The 24,553-nt window shown below is 34.9% G+C and overlaps 4 protein-coding genes across 5 annotated transcripts in view; 1 reads left to right on the top strand and 3 right to left on the bottom strand.

The window, feature by feature from the left end:
• Positions 1-2,006: 2,006 nt before the first annotated feature.
• On the bottom strand, positions 2,007-3,417 carry LOC9304723 (oleosin 21.2 kDa). Its single transcript, XM_021019060.1, has 2 exons — positions 3,210-3,417; positions 2,007-2,671 (listed from the first exon to the last, which is right to left on the bottom strand). Exons 1-2 carry the CDS (start codon positions 3,366-3,368, stop codon positions 2,231-2,233), a joined length of 600 nt encoding a protein of 199 aa, XP_020874719.1. The 5' UTR covers positions 3,369-3,417; the 3' UTR covers positions 2,007-2,230.
• Positions 3,418-5,154: 1,737 nt separating this feature from the next.
• LOC9306776 (transcription factor MYB115) lies at positions 5,155-7,292 on the bottom strand. 2 transcript variants are annotated; one of them, XM_021019058.1, is made up of 4 exons: positions 6,686-7,292; positions 6,385-6,592; positions 6,103-6,226; positions 5,155-5,648 (listed from the first exon to the last, which is right to left on the bottom strand). In XM_021019058.1, the coding sequence occupies exons 1-4, from the start codon at positions 6,798-6,800 to the stop codon at positions 5,178-5,180; spliced, it is 918 nt and encodes a 305-aa protein (XP_020874717.1). In that variant the 5' UTR covers positions 6,801-7,292; the 3' UTR covers positions 5,155-5,177. The 2 variants fall into 2 exon arrangements, with proteins under 2 accessions (XP_020874717.1, XP_002868650.2); XM_002868604.2 differs by having other exon boundaries at positions 6,385-7,292.
• Positions 7,293-19,861: 12,569 nt separating this feature from the next.
• On the top strand, positions 19,862-22,803 carry LOC9304722 (mitogen-activated protein kinase kinase 3). The gene is made up of 9 exons (XM_021019053.1): positions 19,862-19,960; positions 20,336-20,451; positions 20,547-20,801; positions 20,890-21,108; positions 21,203-21,340; positions 21,433-21,600; positions 21,690-21,803; positions 22,048-22,155; positions 22,242-22,803. The coding sequence occupies exons 2-9, from the start codon at positions 20,350-20,352 to the stop codon at positions 22,698-22,700; spliced, it is 1,563 nt and encodes a 520-aa protein (XP_020874712.1). The 5' UTR covers positions 19,862-19,960; positions 20,336-20,349; the 3' UTR covers positions 22,701-22,803.
• A 20-nt stretch (positions 22,804-22,823) lies between these two features.
• Positions 22,824-24,553, bottom strand: part of LOC9306775 (microtubule-associated protein futsch) — an 11,118-nt gene continuing 9,388 nt past the window's right edge. Inside the window, 5 exon segments of the mRNA XM_021019039.1 lie at positions 22,824-23,464; positions 23,613-23,738; positions 23,827-23,925; positions 24,038-24,525; positions 24,528-24,553. The exon segment at positions 24,528-24,553 is cut by the window's right edge and continues 3,326 nt beyond it. Of these exon segments, the coding sequence (XP_020874698.1) occupies positions 22,982-23,464; positions 23,613-23,738; positions 23,827-23,925; positions 24,038-24,525; positions 24,528-24,553 (1,222 nt within the window). The 3' untranslated portion in view covers positions 22,824-22,981.

Raw genomic sequence — 24,553 nt, 5'->3', positions numbered from 1 at the left:
ACATCCCTTGTTTTATAGCACAGTCAGCATAGAACGGAAGATATCAAAAAATAACAGGATAAATGTTAGCAGTACGAAACAAAAACAGAGGCTAATACGAGGAAAGTACGACGACAACTATTCGCAGAGCCTTTAGTGTTACATGACATTTCGTGAAAATTGATTATTACATACAAAAAACTCAAAAGCTTATGCAATTTAAAATCCCAGAAACTGTAAAGCAGAATGAATAAAGGTGTTTTTACAGTAACACTATAAGGGGGCAAAAAAGAGCACAGTACCTTCACCAATAGTAGCAGTGGTATCGCTATTTGATGAATCTGCAAAAAATTGGAGTTTTAGATTTGAGCATTTCAAAACCTTGACAACTTGATTATCACATCAACCGAAATGCAGAAATACAACAGATTGCAAATTGAAAAACAAAAACTTCGGATTTAACCTGGAATTGTATTCCGACAACGAGATTCTTCTGCCAGCGAGTTATGAACAGCTTTAGCCTTTTTCTTTTTTGGGGAAACGGCCGATTGGGAACGGAAAAATGCGGCAGCTGCCTCAGCTCTCTTACTCTGGGTGCTAACCATCAAAACGGAGCGAGAACACAGACATTGTAGAAAAAGTGACGTTTTTGTTACAGTAAACCCGCGATTGCGAATGTGTCGTTTCTAAACGGAGGAGAAAACAGAAGGCGAGAATGACGTAGTGTGGAGAAGGACAAAAGCATAATCTCAAAAAGGTGGAGTACCTAAATCCGAAAGGCATTTGGGAAAATGCCCAAATCTGAAAGTCATTCTAAGAATAATGGCTTTTTTTTAAATAACTTCAAGAATTATTGTTCCCATAGCACTAGAGTTTGATAGAATTACAAAATCATTAAATACTCAACTTTTTGAATAAGAGAGGATTGGAGTTATAAAATCATCACACTGATAACAATATTTTATTAGAAATATAAGAATCCATATACCAATAAAAATAAAATCTTAAAATTCTTACCAGTAACCCATAAAATTATGATTTCTTAAGAAGGTTAATTTCTACTCTTTCTCGGTTCAAGTTGGTTTTCGGTTTATTTGGATTTCAATTTTTTTTCAGTAAAATTTTACCCCTAATTTAATCGCTAAAAAAACGTAAGACTTTAAGAATTAAATTTACGTCAATATTTCAAAGTGAGGAAGTAGAAAAAGAATGATATATATATAATGATGAGATACAAATTGAGGAAGAAGATTACGTGGCCAAGAGTTTTAGTTATTTTAATTATTGTAGTTAGTGGCAATGTGTTTACTTACCCACGTTTTACGTGCCTTAGTTGTTACTTTATTTTCTTGTGTATTTAAGCATGTTTATTGCACAATCTAAGGGAAGAGAAAAATTATAGTAACTTGTTCTAAAGTCTTTGAGAACCAAAGTGTTCTTGTCTTTGTTCTTGATCAACATTGATTGTCCTATATCTGGGACCTATCATATAAAATTTATTATTTACATTTTTTTTAAAGGTGTATGCGAATGCAACTATAAAGACTTAAAGAGCATAAAAAAAAAAATTGGGCTTTCAGTAAGAAAAAAGTCTTGGCTTCTATAGTGCACTCGGAATTCTTTTCACCTTTTATTTGAGTGTTTCCTCTCTTTACAAAATTCCATTGTTCTCTCTAATCTTATTGAGAGATCGAGTGAGATCGACCGAAACAATAATCAAACGATCAAAATAATTGTTCAAAAATATATGAAAATAATGAAAATCGAAAAAGATATTAAAAATCTATCAATGTATCATATATATACCATTATTTGGATAAGAGTCTATTATAACTCTTCCATTATTACTTTCATCAATTTATCAAATCTACAACTTTTTTTTTTTTTTTTTGTCACTGATGTTTATTTATTTATCAAATCTACAACTACATAAGATAAAAAAATTTATAAAAGTGTATACCAGATATTCCATGATTTATCAACTTATCATATTATATTGTATTATATTGTCTACAACACATTCTGACAAAGTGACGATGGAGAAGAATTATTACACACTCAAATATTACCACAACACTTGCGATCTTTCATGCTTACAAAAACACAAAACACATAACATGGTTCAACAAAAAGCCAAACAAAAAAAACACATAACATCATATTGAAAATGCAGGAAAAGGACATCATATTGAAAATGCAGAAAAGGACATCATATTGAAAACACATATCTACCGTTCATACCGAAAACTCATCATGCAGCCGTCGTCCTCCCCTGAGTCTCATGACCCTTAGTGGTAGTGTCATGTGACTTAGAAATATCATACTGTTTAACATCTTGGGCCTTGTTCTGCACATGCTGGCCCATTTCTTTGCCCTTTTGCCCAGCGTAGCCAACCGCATCAGCCATTCTCCTCTTAGCATACTCCAATTGCTCAGGCACTGTCCTCCTTGTCCCACGAAGATAGTTCATGACCCATGAGATTGAGCTTAGCCCGGTTAGACCAAACATTCCCGAGGCTAAAAAGCCCGTCATTGCAAGCCCGATGGTTAGAGCCGCTGGGACTATAACCGGGCTAAAGAGGAGGAATAGCGGTAAAGCGACCATTAAGCCAATCACCGAACCAGCTAGAAGTAAACCGGCCAAGGCAAGTAGCGAACCAACGACAGGGACGCCAATCAAAAGGGACAATACCTTTTCAAAAGATGATACAAGTTAATGATCATTACATTCAAATCAAGACAAAAAAAGTATATATATGCATGCAAACTTAATTAAGAAAAAAGCTATATGCGTATAATTGCAAAATTTATTATATTCAATTAACAATCATAAAAACAGAATAAGAAAAAGTATAAATGCATGTAACCATATTGATCGGAAAGTTTGAAGTGACACTTCAAAAATTTTGTCCGATTAACAATCATAAACATGAGATCAAAAAAGGTATAATCACAAATCCATTTCAATTTGACCATTATTGTGATCTTTTGAAGATCATATTTAACTTACAATCATAATAATAAGATCAAGAAGACATTTTATGTAACCATATAAATCTAACAGTTTTAATGAACAATTTTACAGTGTCAAAATCATTCAACATGTATTTCAACAAAAATTTCAAGATTCCTTGAATATAGTCTCCCTTAATCCGTAAAGAATCATTTCATAACTTTGTATGTATGAAGATTAAGAGAATGTATTAATATAAAATAAAAATAGACATTACTTGGGTGCTAGATGGGCCACTTTCAGGCATCATGCTCTTGTAACCGCCGCCACCGTAACCGCCGCCACCTTCATACTGAAGATGAACTCGGCCGCCTTCATACGGCGACTGAAATTGCAAGTGCCTTTCAGTACGGTCGACACGATGTGTATCCGCCATTGTAAGATAATGAGGAAATGTTTTACTTATTTTCTTTGTAATAAAACTAGAAAAGTTTGGAGAAGGTTTATTTATAGAAGAAGTTAGAGTGATGAGAAGAGGACACGTAAGACAGTGAGATGTTAGAGTAATAGAGGTGTGGCTTTGCATGATTTCCAAGTTTCAACTTTTTTCTTCTTTTAGTTTTTATTTTCGTTTTATTTCATGAGATTTAAAAGATGTTTTCGCTTTCTCCGCTGACACGAATTTAAAGCAAGACAAAAGAAAACTAACCTATGCATGTATATGTATACTTCACTCCGAAGTCTAAAAAGATATCAATTTGTAAAATATAAATTTTTTGAAAATACATAGATTTATCAAAAGAAATTAAAAGCTTCATTTCAATTATGTAAGTAACGAATCCAAAAATATGTGATCCTACGCCAAAAATATTTTGACATCAGCTTTTGAAATATCCATGTTAAATAATAAAGAGATGGGAAAATCACCACCATTCGGAGATGGGACTATGTAGTTTTCCACCACAATTTCGATTTCGAGTAACGACTTTTAGTATTAAACTATGGTTAGTTACTTAATGGACACAAGAAATGATTCCGTAAATAAAGTTTTGTGCCAATCCAATTCCCATGTATTATACATTGGTTCACAAAGCTCCGCAAAACCATTTTCACAAGTAGATGATGTTGGACCTGGAACATAAACTGATATTGTAGAGACATCAACTAATAACAGTGCGGCGGTTTCTGTTCTAGCTATAGCATCCAAACTCATATTCATCTCCCTATCAATTTTTTTTAAAGCCGGAGTATTACAATCATTTTCTTTTTCCGAATGGAACATTCTTGTTGCATATCAAAAAAATCATCCCTAGAAGTATGAATTTGTATTCGTTTGGACTTGGCTCACGGCTCACGTACTATTAACCTCGTATGTGGCTTCGCACACATGCTTTTGGTATGTAGATCCACTTTTGTTCCACAGTTGATTCACTACTTCAGGTTATTCGAAAGACTTGTTTACAAATTTACAGATCCCCAAAGTTTTTTTTTTTTTTTTTAAGGTTTTAGCCTCAATCGCATAATATTAAAAATCACTTTTAGATATGTCATTTATAATGATATTGTTATAGGTCGTCAAACACGCTTAAATGTTAAATTCTCTTAAAACATATTACAATTCAAAATCGTAATCGCATATGTTACATGTAGTCTATTATCATAATAAAATTAGAACAAATATTTTTAATTATGATGTAACATATGACAAAAAAGACGATGAATCATGGTGTTTCCTGAGCAAGTCAAAGTTTTGAATTTAAATCACGATGCAATTTGTTTTGTCTGCCAATACACAATTTCAAAAGAAAATTATATCAGGTCATGAATGTTTTTCAATTTTTTTTGTGTAACACATGGATTTTACAAATCATAGGGTTGGCTTTTACAAATTATATTTAGAGAAACTATTGATCCGAAGACCAAGATTTCTCTTGTACACAAAAATAATTTTGTAGTTCTCTTTTAATAGAAGTTTAAAGTACGCAAATAGTTGTAAGCTGGGAAATTGTTGTTGATTAATTTAGCCATATGAAGAAAATATACTATGTCGCTCAATTAAAATAGTACACCACATAACATAACATATATATGTCTAGTAAAAAGATAGATAGAGATATAGACACCAAAACGGTGTAAATTAAAAGTTGATTAAAAAGAGAAAAAGATCAATAGATAGATAGATAGATATATTATCTCACACGATAGTGAAAAAATATCATATCAAAGAAATTTCCTTCACTGGAAATTATTCCCACCAACTGAGCAGCTCCAGTATGTCCTCCATTGTTTTACAAACCTCCACAGTAGAATTCTCTTCTGGCATCGGAATATAAGGTAATATTGTAGAAGCATCGGTCAATGGTTTGGTGGTCTCCGCTGTAGCCTCCAGACTCAAATTCATCTCCCCATATAACATATCTATAGAGTCATCATCATTCTCACTGTTTGTTGTTTCACCATCGGATTCAGCGGTCTTGAGAAAATCATCGTTGTTGATTGTGACATACCTTATGTAGTTTTCAAGGATGTTATTGCCGACAGGTTTGACAGTTCCACCACTTTGATTTTGCACCTTACGCTTTGTGCTGTTCCAATGGTTCTTAACATTGTTATAGCTCCTCCCCGGAAGTTTCTGTGCGATCTTGATCCATTGGGTACCAACTACTTTGTGTTCTTCAATCAATATTTGTTCTTCTTCTTCACTCCATTTAGTTTTCTGAAATCACATATTATTTATATATAATTGTGTGTATTTACATATACATAAATCATGCTCTTATTATTGTATGCCTATGACATTTTTTTATTGAAGGAAAGAAGATATAGAAACTAGAAAGATGCACGTTTTAATAACACCTTTTAATAACTATGAGAAAATAAAATTAGCCAATGAATTTTGTATCCAGGTTGATATTAAATCGTTAGCCACACCACTATTAAACTATATGAATTGCAATCTATACACTATACATGTGTGCGTGCACATTGTAAGTACGAAATTGCTTTCATACAAAAACATATGCATCTACATGATTAATAATAAACAAAAAAAAAAAATCATGATAATGCCATAGTTATTTGTAACATTTATATATACACATATAAGTTGTGATGATCGTTTATATTAAATTATAAATATAAGAATATAGGGAGATGAAAGAACACAACACCTTAATGTCAGGACCAGCATGGTTATGCCACCTCTCTCTGCATTGTTTTCCTGTTCGTCCTTCAAACTTTTTTGCGATCGTTGTCCATTTTTGGAGCCCAAGCGCCATTAGCTCTTTCAATTTTCTATATATATTACAAGATATTTTCACATCCTCAAAAAATAAAATAAAAGGCATACAATAAAAAAAATATTATATGAGAATTTCCAAGGATGAAATTGAATACTAGTTTTAATTTTTGTATTAGTGAATAATGAGAATAAAAAGAATATGAAGACTTACATGTCCTCAGATTCTGTCCATTTTACTTTGATGATGTCACTGTTCTTCAAATATTTGCTTGTGCTCACCGCCTTTTTTTTCTTCTTTTGATAAGTTTTTTTCATCTTACCATCTTCACGTTGATTCATGATTTCTTTGGTTGTGTTTTTGATACCTTTTGGCACTGGCACATCAAATGATTGAGGTTCACCCATCATCTGATCAAGAGCTGGCTCATAATCCTTATTAATAAGCTCCTCATTGTGTACAATTTCATCCCCTATAGTATTTCCCCACAAATCATTAAAATTTTCGAACATACCTTTAGGGTTTGCAAAAATTGGGCTATTATCGATTATATCGATTTTTTTGTTGTTGGCTATGTTATTCATAGATTGCTCAAAGGGATCAGTATTTGAGTAGGATGTGATACTCATGAATGGGTAGTTTGATGGAATTTCATATGAGGAAGAGTTGTAAACCAAATGGTTTTGATTAGTAACCAAATTTTGATTTTGAGAATCATAAATTGGGATCAAAGGTATAAGATTTTGGTGGTGGTTCTGATTAGAGATATCGGTCAGATCTGGTGAAAAAGACCATCGAGTAAGAGAAGATATTGACCTAGATTATTACTGAAAAAGTTAAGATGATTTTTGGGTATATAAGACGCATCATCGTTAACAGGACATCGATGGGCGTCGTTTGTGATGGAATTTTCATCGGAAATCAATGAGAATTCCATTTAAACACCAACTCGAATCGAAATGATGATTCTAAAATTGAAAACAGATTAAATCTGGGTACGAAGCTAAGAAGTATAGAGATCGAGTGTAAAAATCCGCAAACAAATAGTGAAAACCAAAGATGGGCAGAAAGTTGTATAAAATCCGAGAAAGAAAAATACACAGATAAGATGATAAAAAGTGAGTGGTTAAAAAAGAGTGTATTTTTAAAATAATTAAATAAACAAAAAAGGTAAAAATCAATTTAAAAGGTAAGAAATGTATTAATGAATTTTGTAGAAATTGAGAGGCAAAGACTTTGACTTGTCAAATATTTTTTCAAGTCATTAAATTTAACCATGATTCTGTTTTGGAAATCATTGTTTTTCACGTTTTATAGATATTATAACCGAGTCAAATATAAAACTATGGGCCAGTAAAAAACAAAAAAAAAATACATACTGTAATTACTTAGATAATTGGATGTAATTAATAATGAGTAATATCAATATCTATGCCTGGACGACTCATTAATTAGTTTGACCAATTGGTCACTATTGGTCACTGTGCAAATATTAATTTCACCATCTTTTAGACTCTTTTACCCCTTTAATATCTCTGTTGTCTTTTCTTCTTTCTTTTGTTTCTCCGACGACACAAAACCATGACAATAATAATGGCAACATAAATCTAAAATCGAAACAAAGATATTAAAATCAGAAGTTGGCCGGAAAAGCAAATCGGAGAGTTGTGTGATTCACTTGTGACGGGGCTGGTTTACCGGACATAGAGACGATGAAGATGATTGGAGTTCCGGCCACTTCCGTAGCTTATTTCCATAACCAACGAGCGGCGGTGTGGATCGTCGGAGATAACCAACACACTCAGTCCTAACCGTTCGTCATCTGATTTATGTCAGACGGCTATCACTTCGTCGAGAGTTAAGAAAGACGATGGTGACGACGAGACCGCGGTTTGATTCGGAGTTGAGCGAGAGGGATTTATTAGATCCAGTGCATCAAAGGCTCCGCCTACAATTTTCTGGTAACAAAACATCGCAATTGATGTCATCAATCGGATTTTCAAAGTGTTGAAATCGTTTCAATCAAAATTTTCTCGTAATAGAACATCATTTAGAAAAAGGTGAGATACTTTGCTAAATGAAAAATTAGCCCGTTACAATTCTATTTACCGTAGTTTTATATCAAGGTAAATAAATAGTTAACACATAATTTATGAATCTATTACGATACTATACTAGTTAACATGTTAATTAAATAGTTATCTACACAAATACTATACTATATATAACTCGTTATATTTTATATATGATATAATCAATGAGGTAGCACGATAAATATTAATTTATCACATATTTATAAAGTTACCGCAATACATTATGATTTAACCTGGTTGTTAACATGGTAACCTAATAGATAATCACCTAACTCATATATATTTTTACCCAAGTATTTGATGAATAGAGTAAATTATAATTCACAATTTAAAATTGATATAATTCACATTAATTTATATGATATGATAACTGGTTTAACACGATAAATATACATTTAACACATAATATATGAATTTATCGCGATATTGTACTAGTTAACACGTTGATCAAATATTTATCCACACAAATCACAAAATGTTTTATGCAATCCGGTGATAAATAGTATCAGCAATCTCAGATGAATAGTATCGTCAAACAGTTGATAAACAGTATCATGTGTACAGTACCCGATAATGAATAGTGTATTCAGCAATGGCATTCTGTGTAATTAAAACAAAATAAGAAGGATAGTTATGGCTTTAATTTTTTTTCTCTTTCCTACTTTTCTAATTTTTGAATTATCAATGGTACAAATCTAATTTTTAAGTCTTCTGAGCATAGATATTAATATAGCCCATTAATAATAGCACTTTTAGATATTGTTGTAATTTTAAGATTTTGAGATGAGGAGCTATACAATATCAACTTGAGGGTAAAATAGTCATTTATACTATTAAGTTGTAATGAACAATTATGGAATTTTAATGATTTATGAGAAAAAAAGATATTCAGCTACACGAAGTATAACGGAATACATGGCTACACATGCCAAGTTTAGAAATGTACAACCAACTACACGAACTAAATGTATTGCATGCCCACATATACCAACTATATGACGACATGTAGTCAACATCACGAACATCTTATTCCGGTACACCAATCGTTGAAATCCGGCGTTGACCATCGTTGACCGGCATTGACCAACAAAAATATGCAAAAAAATTATTTTTATTTATTTTAATATTAAAAACAAAACTAATACATATTAAATTCAAAATAAATATATTTTGTATATATATTTAATATATTGATTATTATAATTAGTTAGTTTTTTCAATTTAAAAACTAAAATAAAAGTGAAATAAAAATAATTAAGCGAATTACTTATTTGTACATTGTCAATAAAAAACATTAACTTCTTATTTTACAAATGCTTTTGCTAAAATCAATATCGTTAGATTTTCTATTTTCTATATATTAAAAAGAAACATTGCGAATTTTTTTGTTGTTTACGCGTTATTACGAGAATTTGTTTTAATAATTTTAATTACAAAAATTTAAAAATATATTAAATTTAGACTAAAGAATATATAAAATTTTCTATATATCTTTTTTATGTATTATGATTTTGATTTTAGCAAAAAACTTTATATATTTTTACCATGCAAAATTTAGACTAAAGAGTCATATACCCAATTTTTTTGTAATAGAATTTTATTTCGCTTTTAGTTTAGTTTTGAAATTGAAAAAATTAACTAATTATTATTATCATACAAAATATATATATTTTAAAAATATAGAATGTGTTTTTTTATTATTATTATACAACACCATAACCGATTCTATAGAATAATTCTTTTTAAAAACATTTAAAATAAATAAAAATATATATTTTTGAATATTTTTGTTGGTCAATACCGGTCAACGATGGTCAATGCCGAATTTTGATGATTAGTGTACCGGAATAAAATGTTCGTGATGTTGACTACATGTCGTCATATAGTTGGTATATGTGGGCATGCAATATATTTAGTTCGTGTAGTTGGTTGTATATTTTTAAATTTGGCATGTGTAGCCATGTATTCTGTTATACTTCGTGTAGCTGACTATCTTTTTTCCGATTTATGAGAGCTTTTGTGTTTAAAAGAGAAAGTTTGACATATTATGACACGCGTCAGACATTGAAATAAATTTATTTCTCTTTTTGGTAAGTTTTTTTTTATTTTCTTTAGCACTCAAGACTATTTTTGTTTATATATGTAGGTTTGAGTCTATGAATACATGGATTCAATTACTGAATTGTTTAGACTCAGCTAGTCCTCAATTTACCATCCATAGAAAAATCGTTTGCTTTAACAATTTTCTATGAGAAAATGCCAACCATATTTATACTCTTTAATTATTAAAATAGTATAATTTCTCATTAAACATTTTGATCAAGTAACTTTAGTATTTTCATAAAATAGCATACTTTATATTCTTTTATAAAAGAAAGATTATACTTAAGAACATTACATTAACTAATCTACTTTTCTATCGAATACTAAATTCCTACACTTTCTATTAATCTTTATTGTTTTTACCACTAAAGATACCATGCTTTGTATCACTTTGCAAAAAAGCTCAATCTTCTACATATAAAATTTTTTATGTATAGAAGTCTTCAAATCCGTAATTAGGTTCACTTAAAAATAAGTTGGTGATTATTTGGTTTTGTTCAATTTAATGTCAATTAGATTTGATTTTTTTTAAAAATCATTTCGGTGTTGGTTAAAATAATGTAAACTACTTCTAAACAATAATATAACCATAATTATATAAAATCAAGAAAGAAAGTTCTGAATTTTAAATTTCAAATTCTCCCAGGTACGTTTTTCAATGTGGTTGCCGCCGTCTTGCTGGTTCAAGATGAGTGCTCCTCCGTAAGGTCCTCCTTCTAAACATCTTCAACTCCTTTTGGTGGGTCTCCCAACCCTTCCCCCAAATCCATATTTTATTTCCGTTGGTGGTCCTTGTCACCGGCGAGATCTTTCGTCTAGTTTCTCCATGGTTTGTGTAGCTATTGGGATGTGGAATCTCCTGCTTTCAGCCTTCTCTTTTTCGTCTCTGTTTGAGCTGTTCATGTCTCCAGCCCTCCTTCGAAGTCTGATCTCTATGACTCCGACGAGATCTATCAAGCCACCGAAACCTCCAGATCCGCCGATCCGCCAGATCCGCCGCTTTAGGCCCGAAGTTAACTATTACTTCCAATCTGTTTCAGTATTTTGTTGGAGTTTTCTCGACGTTATGACCAATGGATGATGAGGTTTGTGTGTCTCCACTCGCTTCCTTGCGATCTATTACTGTGGTGTGGTACCAAGCCTTTCCTCCTTGTTTATAGTCAAGAACCCCCTTTGTTGGTTTGTTTTTCTTCCAAATTTATTAGACGAATATTAGTTGTATATTCGATATCTTCTGAATTGTATATTTTACATTCTAGATAAGTTCATATCTCCTTAGAATCTATTAGACGAATATTAGTTGTATATTCGATATCTTCTGAATTGTATATTTTACATTCTAGATAAGTTCATATCTCCTTAGAATCAGGAAAGTCTAGGTTGTATAAATACTAAACCTAAGGGTTTGTGAAATAATAAGATCGTATATTCATCCTTCTAAAGTTTCTCATGGTATCAGAGCAAGAAACGATCTAATTTTTTTTCCTTCGTTTTTTTTTGACCTAAATCAAGCTTGATCTCTTCTAAGCTTGATTCCTCTTATCATTATCAAAACTCTGTTCTCATTCACGAAAACAGAGGATTATTTGGCATCCAGTCTCGATTTTATTCACAAAATCTTGACCTAATCTCTCTGTTTTTTTTTCTTCTAAACGAAAAACAGAAGCATCCTTCATCATCATCCTCATCGACTTCATTATCATCTCCGTTTTGCTCATCTGTGAACCATGGCTCTTGCAAACGTCCCCACAGAACCAAAACGCAAAACCATCTCTCCTTATGACCTCTCATCAAACGACAATCCTGGCGCTATAATCTCTCAACCACTGCTCACTGGTACAAACTATGACGAATGGGCCATCAATTTCCGTATGGCACTCAGCTCGCGCAAGAAGTTTGGCTTCCTTGACGGAAGCATTCCAAAACCAGCAGCTAATTCTCCTGACCTCGAAGATTGGATCGCCAACAATCATCTATTGGTGGGTTGGATTAAACAAACAATTGACCCCAAGATACGCTCATCTATATCTACTCGTGAAATTGCTAAAGAACTTTGGGACATCATTAAGAAACGATTTTCAATCAAGAGTGGAGCAAGACTACAACAATTACGCAATTCATTGGCAACTTGCAAAAAGAACGGATCCAGCATCGATGATTATTTTGGAAGACTAACCAAAATTTGGGATGCTATCTCTGAGTGTATGAACTCCAAACGCTGCAACTGTGGCAAGTGTGAATGTGATTTAAATACTGCTCATGACAAGGAACGTGAGACACTGCGAATTCACGATTTCCTCTCTGGCCTCGATGACGCTACACATGGTGTTATCCGATCCCAAATTTGCGCCATCTCACCTCTTCCAGATCTTGATAGTGTTTATCAAACTGTTGTTCAGAACGAAACAATTCGTTCAAGTATATCTCAAGAAACTACGGTGATGAGCTTTGCTTCTCGCATACCATCATCAAACTCTATGTCTCGGCCCGATTCTATTCGGACACAAGACGTGTCCCGTCAATCCATTGGAGGAACATCACGTCCTCCGAATCGTGATCCCTCACGTAAATGTACTGGTTGTGGTAAGATGGGTCATGAAGTCAGCGGCTGTTTCAAGATAGTAGGATATCCCGATTGGTGGGAAGAACGCAAGAACTCTCGCAGTGACAATCGAAATTCCTCTTTCGGCCGTGGTCATGGCTCATCTCCTCAAGTTAATAGCACACAAGTCATTGGTGCTAACTCAGTTTGTCTCCCAGACATATCACCTATCTCCGACAAAGATCGTCAAGGTCTAAGTGGCATTACCGATGATCAATGGAGTATCATTAAACGAGTCGTCAATAAAAAGTCCAAATCGGATCAGTTAAGTGGTAAGAACAATTCGATATCTTGGATTCTAGATACCGGTGCCACCCACCACATGACTGGTCGGAGTGACATTCTTGAAGAAGTTCGTAACATTATTCCGGTTTGGGTCAAGTTACCAAACGGACGCGATTCTCTTGCCTCCAAACAAGGCAGCATTCGTCTCTCACAGAGACTTACTTTACACAATGTTTACCTCGTTGATGGATTTGATACTAATCTTATTTCTGTGGGACAGCTGGTCACTGAAAATTTTTTGGTTGGCCAAATCATTGATAAGCTCTTAATTTTGCAGGACCGAACTTCGAGGACGCTGATTGGAGTTAGTGAGCGAGTGGGAGAGGGGCTGTATCAATTTCAAGAGATCGCAACCGTGACATCTTTGCAAACAAGTGTTCGTGATGAATCTGTTTTGTGGCATCGACGATTGGGTCATCCATCTTCTCGTGTTGTTGGCATGGTTCCTGGAATTCATGGTGTTAGTAGTAGTAGTGAGCTTTTGTTTCAGAATTGTGATGTTTGCCTTAGAGCTAAACAAACACGTCAAAGTTTTCCTATCAGTTTGAATAATGCAAAATCCATTTTCGATTTGATACACTGTGATCTATGGGGTCCGTACCGCACTACAGCTTTATGTGGCTCACGCTATTTTCTAACTATCGTTGATGACTACTCTCGAGCGGTTTGGGTCTATCTTCTTCCTGACAAAGCCAACGTTGCACGACATCTTACAGATTTTGTGGCTCTTGTTGAAAGACAATTCTCCAAGAACATCAAAACAATTCGCAGCGATAACGGAACAGAGTTCATGTGCTTATCGAATTTTTTTCGCACCAAGGGAATTATTCATGAGACATCTTGCGTTTACACACCACAACAAAATGGACGGGTGGAACGTAAACATCGCCATATCCTCAATATTGCTCGTGCTCTCCGTTTTCAAGCTGGTCTTCCGATTGAATATTGGGCTGAATGCGTTCTCACAGCCGTCTATCTCCTTAACCGTACTCCTTCACAGATCTTGAAGGGTCACACACCATATGAGCGACTATATGGTCGTTCCCCATCCCTCAATCATCTTCGAATTTTTGGATGCTTAGCCTATGCTCATAACACGAATCACAAAGGTGATAAATTCGCTTCTCGGAGTAGGAGATGCATTTTTCTTGGATATCCTTCTGGAAAGAAAGGATGGAAACTATACGACCTTGATGAAGAAGTCACATTCATATCACGTGATGTTGTGTTCTGTGAAGACACGTTTCCTTTTACCATCAAAGATAATCTTCCCTCTTGCATTGAATCTCCTATCTCCACCGCAACCACGAGCTCCACTGATGATATAGACATCGTTTTGCCTTCTGTACCAGTCCCCAATACACCACCAGAAATGTTACAACCGGTGTCTATGACAGAACCAACTCCAACACCAGACGAGTCACAGACTCCCGCTATGGTTGCACCGGCTCTAGCTCGCGAAACAGCACACGAAGAAACCGTTGAGGACTCTGTTTCTCCATCATCTTCTCCGATTACACAACCAACACGGGCCGTGGTTGATACTAATGACACATCCACTGCTGACCTTGATATTCCACATGATTCACTTGGCAAGGGAAAACGTCAAAAGTTTCCCTCTGTTAAGCTTCGTGACTACGTTGTTCAAACATCATCTCTCTCCACGCCCCCTCTCCCCGCTACTAACACGTCCTCTGATCAGTCGTCCTCAGGTACACCTTATCCCATCTCTAATTATGTTTCATGTGACAGATTTTCCTCTACTCACCGTGGCTATTTAGTCACGTTAACTACTAATATTGAGCCAACAAGTTTTATGGAAGCTATGAAACATTTTGTATGGAAGAAAGCTATGGGTTTTGAAGTTACTGCACTTGAACTTAACAAGACATGGGACTTAGTTGATCTTCCTCCTAATAAGAAAGCATTAGGTTGCAAATGGGTCTACCGTATCAAGCTTAACTCTGATGGGACTATCGAACGCTATAAAGCTCGTCTCGTCGTGCTAGGTAATCATCAAAAGGAGGGTTTGGATTATAAAGAAACGTTTGCTCCGGTAGCCAAGATGTCCACTGTCCGGTTATTTCTTGATATTGCTGCCAAACAGAATTACGAAGTGCATCAAATGGATGTTCACAACGCTTTTCTTCACGGTGATCTTCATGAAGAAGTTTACATGAAACTACCACCGGGATTCTCTACTCCAGGGGATACACGAGTTTGTAAATTGAAGAAATCTTTATATGGTCTCAAACAAGCACCTCGGTGTTGGTTCGCTAAACTGGCCGATGCGCTTGAAAAGTATGGATTTAAACAAACTCGGTCAGACTATTCTCTCTTCATTTACATGAAAAACGGCATCAATCTTCGAATTTTGGTTTATGTCGATGATCTCATTATTTCCGGCAACTCTCCCACGGCCATCCAATCCTTTAAAGATTATCTTAGTACTTGCTTTCACATGAAGGACCTTGGTTTTCTTAAGTATTTTCTCGGAATTGAAGTGGCTCGCAGTCCGCTTGGTTTTTACCTCTGCCAACGAAAATATGCAACCGAAATTGTCACAGAAGCTGGTCTCCTTGGATGCAAACCGGCCGGTTCACCAATTGACCAGAAACACAGCTTGGCTCGTGCTAATGGTCCTTTTCTTGAAGATCCAGAAACCTATCGTCGCTTAATAGGTCGTCTTGTGTATCTTGGCAATACTCGGCCTGATCTCACCTACTCCATACACATTCTCTCTCAGTTCATGCGGGAACCGCGTGCAGACCATTGGCTCGCAGCCCTCAAAGTGGTTCGTTATTTGAAAGGGACTCTTGGTCAAGGAATCCTTTTAAAAGCTGACTCTCCTATGCATTTCACTGGTTGGTGCGACAGTGATCATGCAGCTTGTCCATTAACGCGACGATCTCTTTCAGGCCGGATTGTTCAATTCGGCGACTCTCTCATCTCGTGGAAGACCCAGAAACAGGACGTTGTTTCAAACTCCTCCGCCGAGGCAGAATATCGTTCTATGTCAGAACTCGCAAGGGAACTCAAATGGCTTAAAGCACTTCTCTCGGATTTCGGCATTGTTCATGACAAACCAATGACAGTGTTCTGCGACAATCAAGCGGCATTACACATAAGTTCAAATCCAGTCTTCCATGAAAGAACCAAGCATATCGAAAAAGATTGTCATCTTGTTCGTGACGAGATTGTTAAGGGTAACATTGCCGCGTCTCACGTCTCCACAACAATTCAACTAGCTGATATACTTACTAAAGCATTGGGCAAAGCAGAGTTCGATGCATTTCTACTCAAGTTGGGCGTTCAAAACTTACACGCTCCAACGTGAAGGGGGGTATTAGACGAATATTAGTTGTATATTCGATATCTTCTGAATTGTATATTTTACATTCTAGATAAGTTCATATCTCCTTAGAATCTATTAGACGAATATTAGTTGTATATTCGATATCTTCTGAATTGTATATTTTACATTCTAGATAAGTTCATATCTCCTTAGAATCAGGAAAGTCTAGGTTGTATAAATACTAAACCTAAGGGTTTGTGAAATAATAAGATCGTATATTCATCCTTCTAAAGTTTCTCAAAATTCGGCGGAGTTTGTTCACCGAATACTTCTCTCAGTCTTCATGCCTGGGTTTGAGACAAATCCAACTTTCTTCCAGTATGGAACCACATCTGTTGGTTCGACTTCCACTGAAATTTTCTAACCGTATACTTCTCCAGCGTCTCCATGCGTGCGTCTGCGGTTGATCCGTCCCGGGTGCATCACCGGAGATCCTTTCATGGTGCAAACCACCACCTCCGGCTCATTGTTGAGAAGGAGAGACCTTGCTCCAATTTACCCCTCTTCGTGGGAGAGACATCTCAGAATGTTTTAGTTTTAACGTCACAATTCATGGTGATTATCTTTTTTTTTAATGTAATGTTAAATTAAATTCAAAAAAAAAAAACCGTTTGTACAACAAGTGCAACATTTGGTTGAAGAGAGAGATCAAAACATTTGATCCCCGGTAGAGAGTCTGTTTTGCACTGCTAGCCATGCACAAAAAGAAAATTTCGGTGTTCAGTGGGCAAACCAAATTCTTTCATACCATACGACCTTATTTGAGGCTGAACGTGTCTGCTTCCATGTATCCTTCGTGAGGAACTTGTCTCTGTAAGTATTGTTAACTCCCCTCCACAATACCTTATCCCCTTCGTCGACACGATTTTCTTTATGCAACATAAGCACCTCTTCTATCCGGTTTAGAATCTCTGTTCGATGTCTTCTTTGTCGCCGACCAGACCATGCTTCAGCCACACATGTGCCTTCTAATATCAAGATCGATCATTCCCCATTCTCTTACTACATCCAACAAAGGGCCCAGATTTGACCAATTCTCATACCCAGATTTGACCAATTCATGGTGATTATCATTTCACCAGTCGATGATTTTGTGTTGAATATATTTTTTTTCATGGGCATGCATGTGATAGTTTGGTTTGATACTTCTCATGGGGTCCTATCAAGTTTCTTCAAGCTTATGTCTCTATATTTGTTTTATGTTTCTTCAAGTGCTTTGATTACACTATGACCAAATTTAGTTCAATTTCTCGATGAGATTTTTGGGAATTCGAAATAATAAAATCAATCCAAGTGTAAACAAATTTAGACATGTATTTCAGTTAAGGAACTCATAGATGTCGAAACTAAAAACGGAAGAGAGAATTAGGGAGAATGGAGAAGAATAAAGAGACTTAGGCGAAAAATCCGGTAACCGAATAACTGACCGAATCGAACAAAAAAAACGAACTGTATCCCAACCAAAATTCTTAAAATAACCGAATGGTTAGTAAAACTTCCTATCCAAACTAACCAAATTCGAACCAAACCGAACCGATAACAATATTGTATATATATACAATTCGTTAGTAAAATTTGAACATAATTTACGAATATTTTTTAATCCATAAACAACTTTAAAGAGACTATCTTATGTTGACACTTTTTTTTTTTTTTGAATACCAGAAGGTTCTGGGCCAAAGCCCATAATCTCTTCAGGCCCGAAATCACAGCATGTAATATTAGTTTCGTCTCAACCGTCACTCGAACCGGCGACTTCTATGTTTCGCCTAAGATCTTTACCAGTTGAGCTAACGACACTTGGTCTTATGTTGACACTTTACGAGTCTAAAAGTATACAATACAAGTAACGTCATGACTTCATGAGTAATTTGATTCCAAGACATCAAAAACCAGGTTTCAGGTTTCGCCCATCATGGAAAGTAGGCCTAGGCATAATACCAGAACCCGAAGAACCGAACCGAATCCGATCCGAAAAGTCTGATCTGAACCCGAACCCAAACAAGTACCCGAAATATAAGTACATAATAATAATATATTAGTAATATTTATACTTGTTATAACCTAAGTGCCTAAATTATTCGGATGTTAAGCTATTTTTTGGTGTTTTAGCTACCTTTGGCTAGATTCGGATATAAAATATTTGGGTTTTATAGATATTTTGAGTATTTTTCAATACTTTACATAGAATTGGATACAAAAAATTTAATATTTGGATACTTCGGGTAAACCCGAATCCGAACCCGAAATATCTGACATGAATTTGATCCGAATCCGAAGTTTTAAAATACCAGAACGGATCTTAGTGTTCTAAACCCGAAAAATCTGAACCCGAACCCGACCCGAATATCCGAACGTCCATGCCTGATGAAAAGTGGACGAAAATCAAATATTTTATCTGCCATGTTTTGTTTTGATTCTACATAAAAATATGGTCTATGTTACTTCAATTTTTAAATAGTTTTTACGTTTCCATTGGATTAAAAGTAAATAAGTAAAAAAAACCTATACTTAAAATCCTTCCTTGTTTCATTTGATTTCCTTGCTTTTATTCAGTGTTCAAGAAAGCGCTAGGCGCTAAGCGGGCGGTGACCCAATGCCTAGCGCCTAGAACGCCTAATCGGGGTCTAGGCGATTTTTAGGCGGTTTAGACGTTTATAACATAAAATATTATAAATATGATATTATATATAAAAGTTATATAAAATATCTATATAAAACTAAAAATTATGAAATTATAAACAAAAATTAGATAAAACATTTATTTATATTTATATTAAACAATATATGAATATTTATAACTATATATATAAATAAAACTCTAATTAAAATTGAAAAAATACATTAAACAAGATCTGTATAATTTTAGGCGGTCAAGGCGGTTATCTAGGCGTCGCATAAGAGCCTAGCGCCTAGTCGGGGCCTAGACGACCGCCTAGACCGCTTTTTAGAACACTGCTTTTATTTAACCATAATATTACTCTTTTGAGTTTCATTGATGGTGTCTCAATTGTAAATTGTGGAAAATTCCTATCAACCTATGGAATTGAGACTAAGAAAAAAAAAACTTATGGGCCTAGAGGAGATAGTTGGGCCACTTCTAAATATATATTGGCCCACGAAAACATAATAACTCTCGTTTCTAATTTACAAACTAAACTTCGTGGTGTTTTAATACTTATAAGACGGCACTTAGTTTAGTGTTCAAATCATAAAACAGCGTTATTGTCGGAGTTGCTTCTTCAGAGATAAACGTTAGAGAGGTTCGTCTTCCACATCTCAAGGAAACACACCCAAAAAAAAAAAAACCTTTGAAGAACGAAAAGCAACAAACTTTGAGAGTAAGAAAAAGTAAGTTTTTTTTCTGTAATTCTTAGAGTTATATATATATATATATCATTTTGATTTTGCATGATTGCTTCAATTTGTGAATTTGATCCATTGATTTAATTCTGAATTTTCTACGATTAGTTCACTGTTATGTTTAGTGAATCATGACTATTTTGTTGACTCATAACGACTCTGATCCAATTCTATTGAATGCTACAAGAAAAGTTAAATTAATTTATAGAAACTTGAAAATTTGGGGATTTGTTTTCATGTTTTGGTAAGTAAGAAATCGTCTTTATTGGCTAAATTAGTTTCTTCTAATAGAAAGTTTTGAAATTGAACACTCTTACCTGAAAAAGGTTGGGTTTTTTTCATTGACTCTTGTCTGTGTTAAAGAAAAAGTAGTTATAATGGCGGCATTGGAGGAGCTAAAGAAGAAGCTTTCTCCATTGTTTGATGCTGAGAAGGGTTTTTCTTCATCGTCATCGTTGGATCCAAACGATTCGTATTTAGTAAGATTTCTTGTGTTGTGATTTTCATAGTTAAGAAGTTTTGTTATGTTTGTGATTTGTTTACATTATTATCTTCTTTTTGTTTGTTTGTGAAGTTATCAGATGGTGGAACTGTGAATTTACTTAGTAGATCATATGGAGTTTACAATTTTAACGAGCTCGGGTTACAAAAATGTACATCTTCTCATGTGGATGAGTCTGAAAGTTCTGAGACGACGTATCAATGTGCTTCTCATGAAATGCGGGTTTTTGGAGCTATAGGAAGCGGAGCTAGCAGCGTTGTTCAACGAGCTATTCATATCCCTAATCATAGAATTCTAGCTTTGAAGAAGATTAATATCTTTGAAAGGGTAATGTTATCTCTTTTGCTTGATTAAAGAGAAAAATGTAAGTCCATTTAGTATGTCTTTTTGAATATTGACTGATTTTGGTGAGCAGGAGAAAAGACAGCAATTGCTTACAGAGATACGGACATTGTGTGAAGCTCCTTGTCATGAAGGACTTGTGGATTTTCACGGAGCGTTTTATAGTCCAGACTCGGGACAAATCAGCATAGCTCTTGAATATATGAATGGAGGATCTCTTGCAGATATCTTAAAAGTAACAAAGAAGATACCTGAGCCGGTTCTTTCATCAATGTTCCACAAACTTTTGCAAGTAAAGATACTTAACTCTCTCTCCAGTGTGAAACATTGATGTGGTATGTTAAGTGTATATAAATTCATTCTTGGTGATGCGATTTCGTTTCAAGGGATTGAGCTACTTGCATGGAGTGAGACATCTTGTCCATAGAGACATTAAACCTGCAAATTTACTTATAAATCTGAAAGGGGAACCGAAGATAACCGATTTTGGCATAAGTGCTGGTCTCGAGAACTCAATGGCTATGGTTAGTGATGGAATCTCACTCTTTCACCCTATGGATTCAATAATTCTTTATGAGTTTCTAACTTGATATATCTGAAAATGGTGGTTACAAAGTGTGCTACTTTTGTTGGAACTGTCACCTACATGTCACCGGAGCGGATTAGGAATGACAGTTATTCTTATCCAGCTGATATATGGAGCCTTGGTCTCGCTCTTTTTGAATGCGGCACTGGAGAGTTTCCGTATATAGCTAATGAAGGGCCTGTTAATCTTATGTTGCAGGTGAATCAACTTGTCCCCAAATTCTTTTTTGCGAAATATTATTCATAATTTTCACTAAATTTCTGTCTTTTGTGTTATGTGATTGGAAGATCTTGGATGATCCATCACCAACACCACCAAAACAAGAATTTTCACCAGAGTTCTGTTCCTTCATTGATGCTTGCCTCCAGAAGGATCCAGATGCTAGACCAACAGCTGACCAGGTTGGTAAATTGAAATGTCATATATTTACAATTCTAGTACTTTACTGAAATAAGTAATTTTTAGAGAAAACTTTGGTTAGAAGTTTGGTGCGTCTCTTAGTATTCTTCTGTTCGTTAGAAGTTCGATGCATTTCTTTGTATTTGTCTGTTGTTTCCTATTAATCTGTGCTTCTTTTTCCGGTCAGAAACGCTACTCTGCAACTATTAATCAAGTCTGATGGTGTTTCCTCTGTTTCTTGAACAGCTCTTGTCACACCCTTTTATTACAAAACACGAGAAGGAAAGAGTAGATTTGGCGACTTTTGTTCAAAGCATCTTTGATCCAACTCAAAGATTGAAAGATTTAGCTGATGTAAGTATATGATGATCTTATTAACTTTGCTTAGTTAGACAATACCAAATTAACCTTAACATTAATGATCTTATTGGAATGTTCAGATGCTCACTATACACTATTACTCCCTCTTTGATGGATTTGATGATCTCTGGAACCATGCAAAATCGCTCTACACTGAAACTTCAGTTTTCAGTTTCTCTGGGAAACATCACACAGGATCAACTGAAATCTTCTCAGCATTATCAGACATTCGTAACACATTAACAGGGGATTTACCGAGTGAGAAACTTGTCCATGTCGTTGAGAAGCTTCATTGCAAGCCACACGGCAATGGTGGAGTCATAATTCGTGCCGTTGGATCGTTTATCGTCGGGAATCAGTTTCTGATCTGTGGTGATGGAGTTCAAGCAGAAGGGCTTCCGAGTTTCAAAGATCTCGGATTCGATGTCGCAAGTAGACGTGTTGGTCGGTTTCAAGAACAGTTTGTGGTTGAATCTGGTGATCTTATTGGAAAGTATTTTATTGCTAAGCAAGAGCTTTATATTACAAACATAGATTAGATAAACACACATGAGAAAACTTTTGTTTTCTACTGTATAATGTAACTATAAACATGTGTAATTGTATTTGTTTAGGTTCATAAAAAGTGCAGGAGAGAAGTAATCAAAAATCAGGTAAAAACATAGTAACCAAACCAATTCATTCTGCAATTTATTGAACATGTGAAAAAAACCCACAAAAAAATCTGTAATATTCACAAAAAAACAAACCAATCAAAAAAATAACAAACCAAAAAAAAAAAAACCTTTATAGACACTGATTGTGTTTTCTTGTTCTTCTCTTATTTAGGTGATGAAGGCTTTGTTGTGTGAGAAGATTTGCCAGTAAGTACTTTCTTGACCTTGGAAATGGAATGCTTTACCTTTGAACCAACACCAGAGAGAATGCCGTGAGATTTCTTATGAGTCTTGATAATGCTTAGTGTATCTTTAGCTTCAACCATCACTATAGAATCTGGACTTGTTTTATCATCTTTATGTTCATGATCTTCATCATCATTCTCATCTTCCTCTGTTTTAGGCTCTTCTTCAATATGCGGTTCTGTTGTTGCATCTTCAATCTTATTTGTTCCTTTCACTTTCTGGATGTGGTCTGATAGCGATTTCCTTGCAGGTTCAGTTTCTTTTACTTCTGAAAACAAATCTTTGGTCTTCTCAGATTCTCCATCTTTTTTCTGTAGTTCTTCTCCAATCTTTGGATTCTCTAGCTTTGGAACTTCATTGGTTATTTCCCTTTCCTGTTGGTTTGGAACTTCATCTTTTTGCTGCAAAAAATGAAATAAGCTTTTGTTTTCAGGTTTTGTCCAAAAAAAAAAAAAGCTTTTGTTTTCAGGACTTGTGACTTTGAAAGAATTTTTCTCCAGTACTTATGGAAAAAACAGGATGATGATACCAAACCAAAGTATCTTTTACCTCTGGTTTGTCTTGTGTTTTGCTGACAGAAGACAAGCTTTCGATACCCGGAATTTCGGGTTGTGTTTTGTCTATCGCATCATCAGTTTTCTTCACATTGTTGAAACTTTCTTGATTTGTTTCCTCCTGCATAAACATGGTTTCTTTGATTTAGATATTAAATGATTGTGAGAACAAAAACAAAAACACTACTGAATAATGTTTATTTTCATACCTCTTTGATCTCTTCCTTGACAGTATCTGTTTGCTTACTCTCCTCTTGATAGATCTCTTTTGCAGCTTCATGATCAATATTTTCAGACGTGTTGGTCTTCTGCATTGCCAAAATCACATTAAAAACTTCGGTCAGCAACAATTGATAATTACTAGAACAACTATGTTTCTAAAGTTAACTAAATACTATGTTTCTTTGTTTTAAATATTACCTCTTCAACAGTAACTCCATCTTTGATTGCATCTACGTCACCAAGTTTATCATCAGGAACTTGCACTTTAACATATGTACCAATATCTTCTTGGACATCTGTGAGATCATTTGACTTCTGTTCTTGTTCTGATATCTCTTTATCTATTGCAGGGGCTTCAAAGTCGTCTTTGGGCTGATCTTTCACTTGCACGTTCGTTATCAACGCATCAACAGTTTCCTCGTTTTTATCTTCTTGTGCCTTCTCGACTTCAAATGAAGTTTCTTTAATGGGAGATTGATGAGACTGAATGAGTTCAGTTGGATTCTGTACTGAGAGATCCCGGTCAGCAAGGTCCGTCACTGCTTCCGTGTTACTATTCTCTTGGAAATCATCTAGTACTGTTGATGATGGAACCTGAAGTTGCTCGCCTACTGCTTCTTTAGTGATAGATTCATCAGCCCGAACCTCATTGCTTTGATCCTTTGGTGCTTGTTCTATTGGAAATCCCTCTCATAGTGCTCTTTGTATCATCTG

Source organism: Arabidopsis lyrata, assembly GCF_000004255.2.
Source record: "Arabidopsis lyrata subsp. lyrata unplaced genomic scaffold ARALYscaffold_7, whole genome shotgun sequence".
Lineage (NCBI taxonomy): Eukaryota > Viridiplantae > Streptophyta > Magnoliopsida > Brassicales > Brassicaceae > Arabidopsis > Arabidopsis lyrata.
This window is presented reverse-complemented; position numbering and strand designations above follow the sequence as displayed.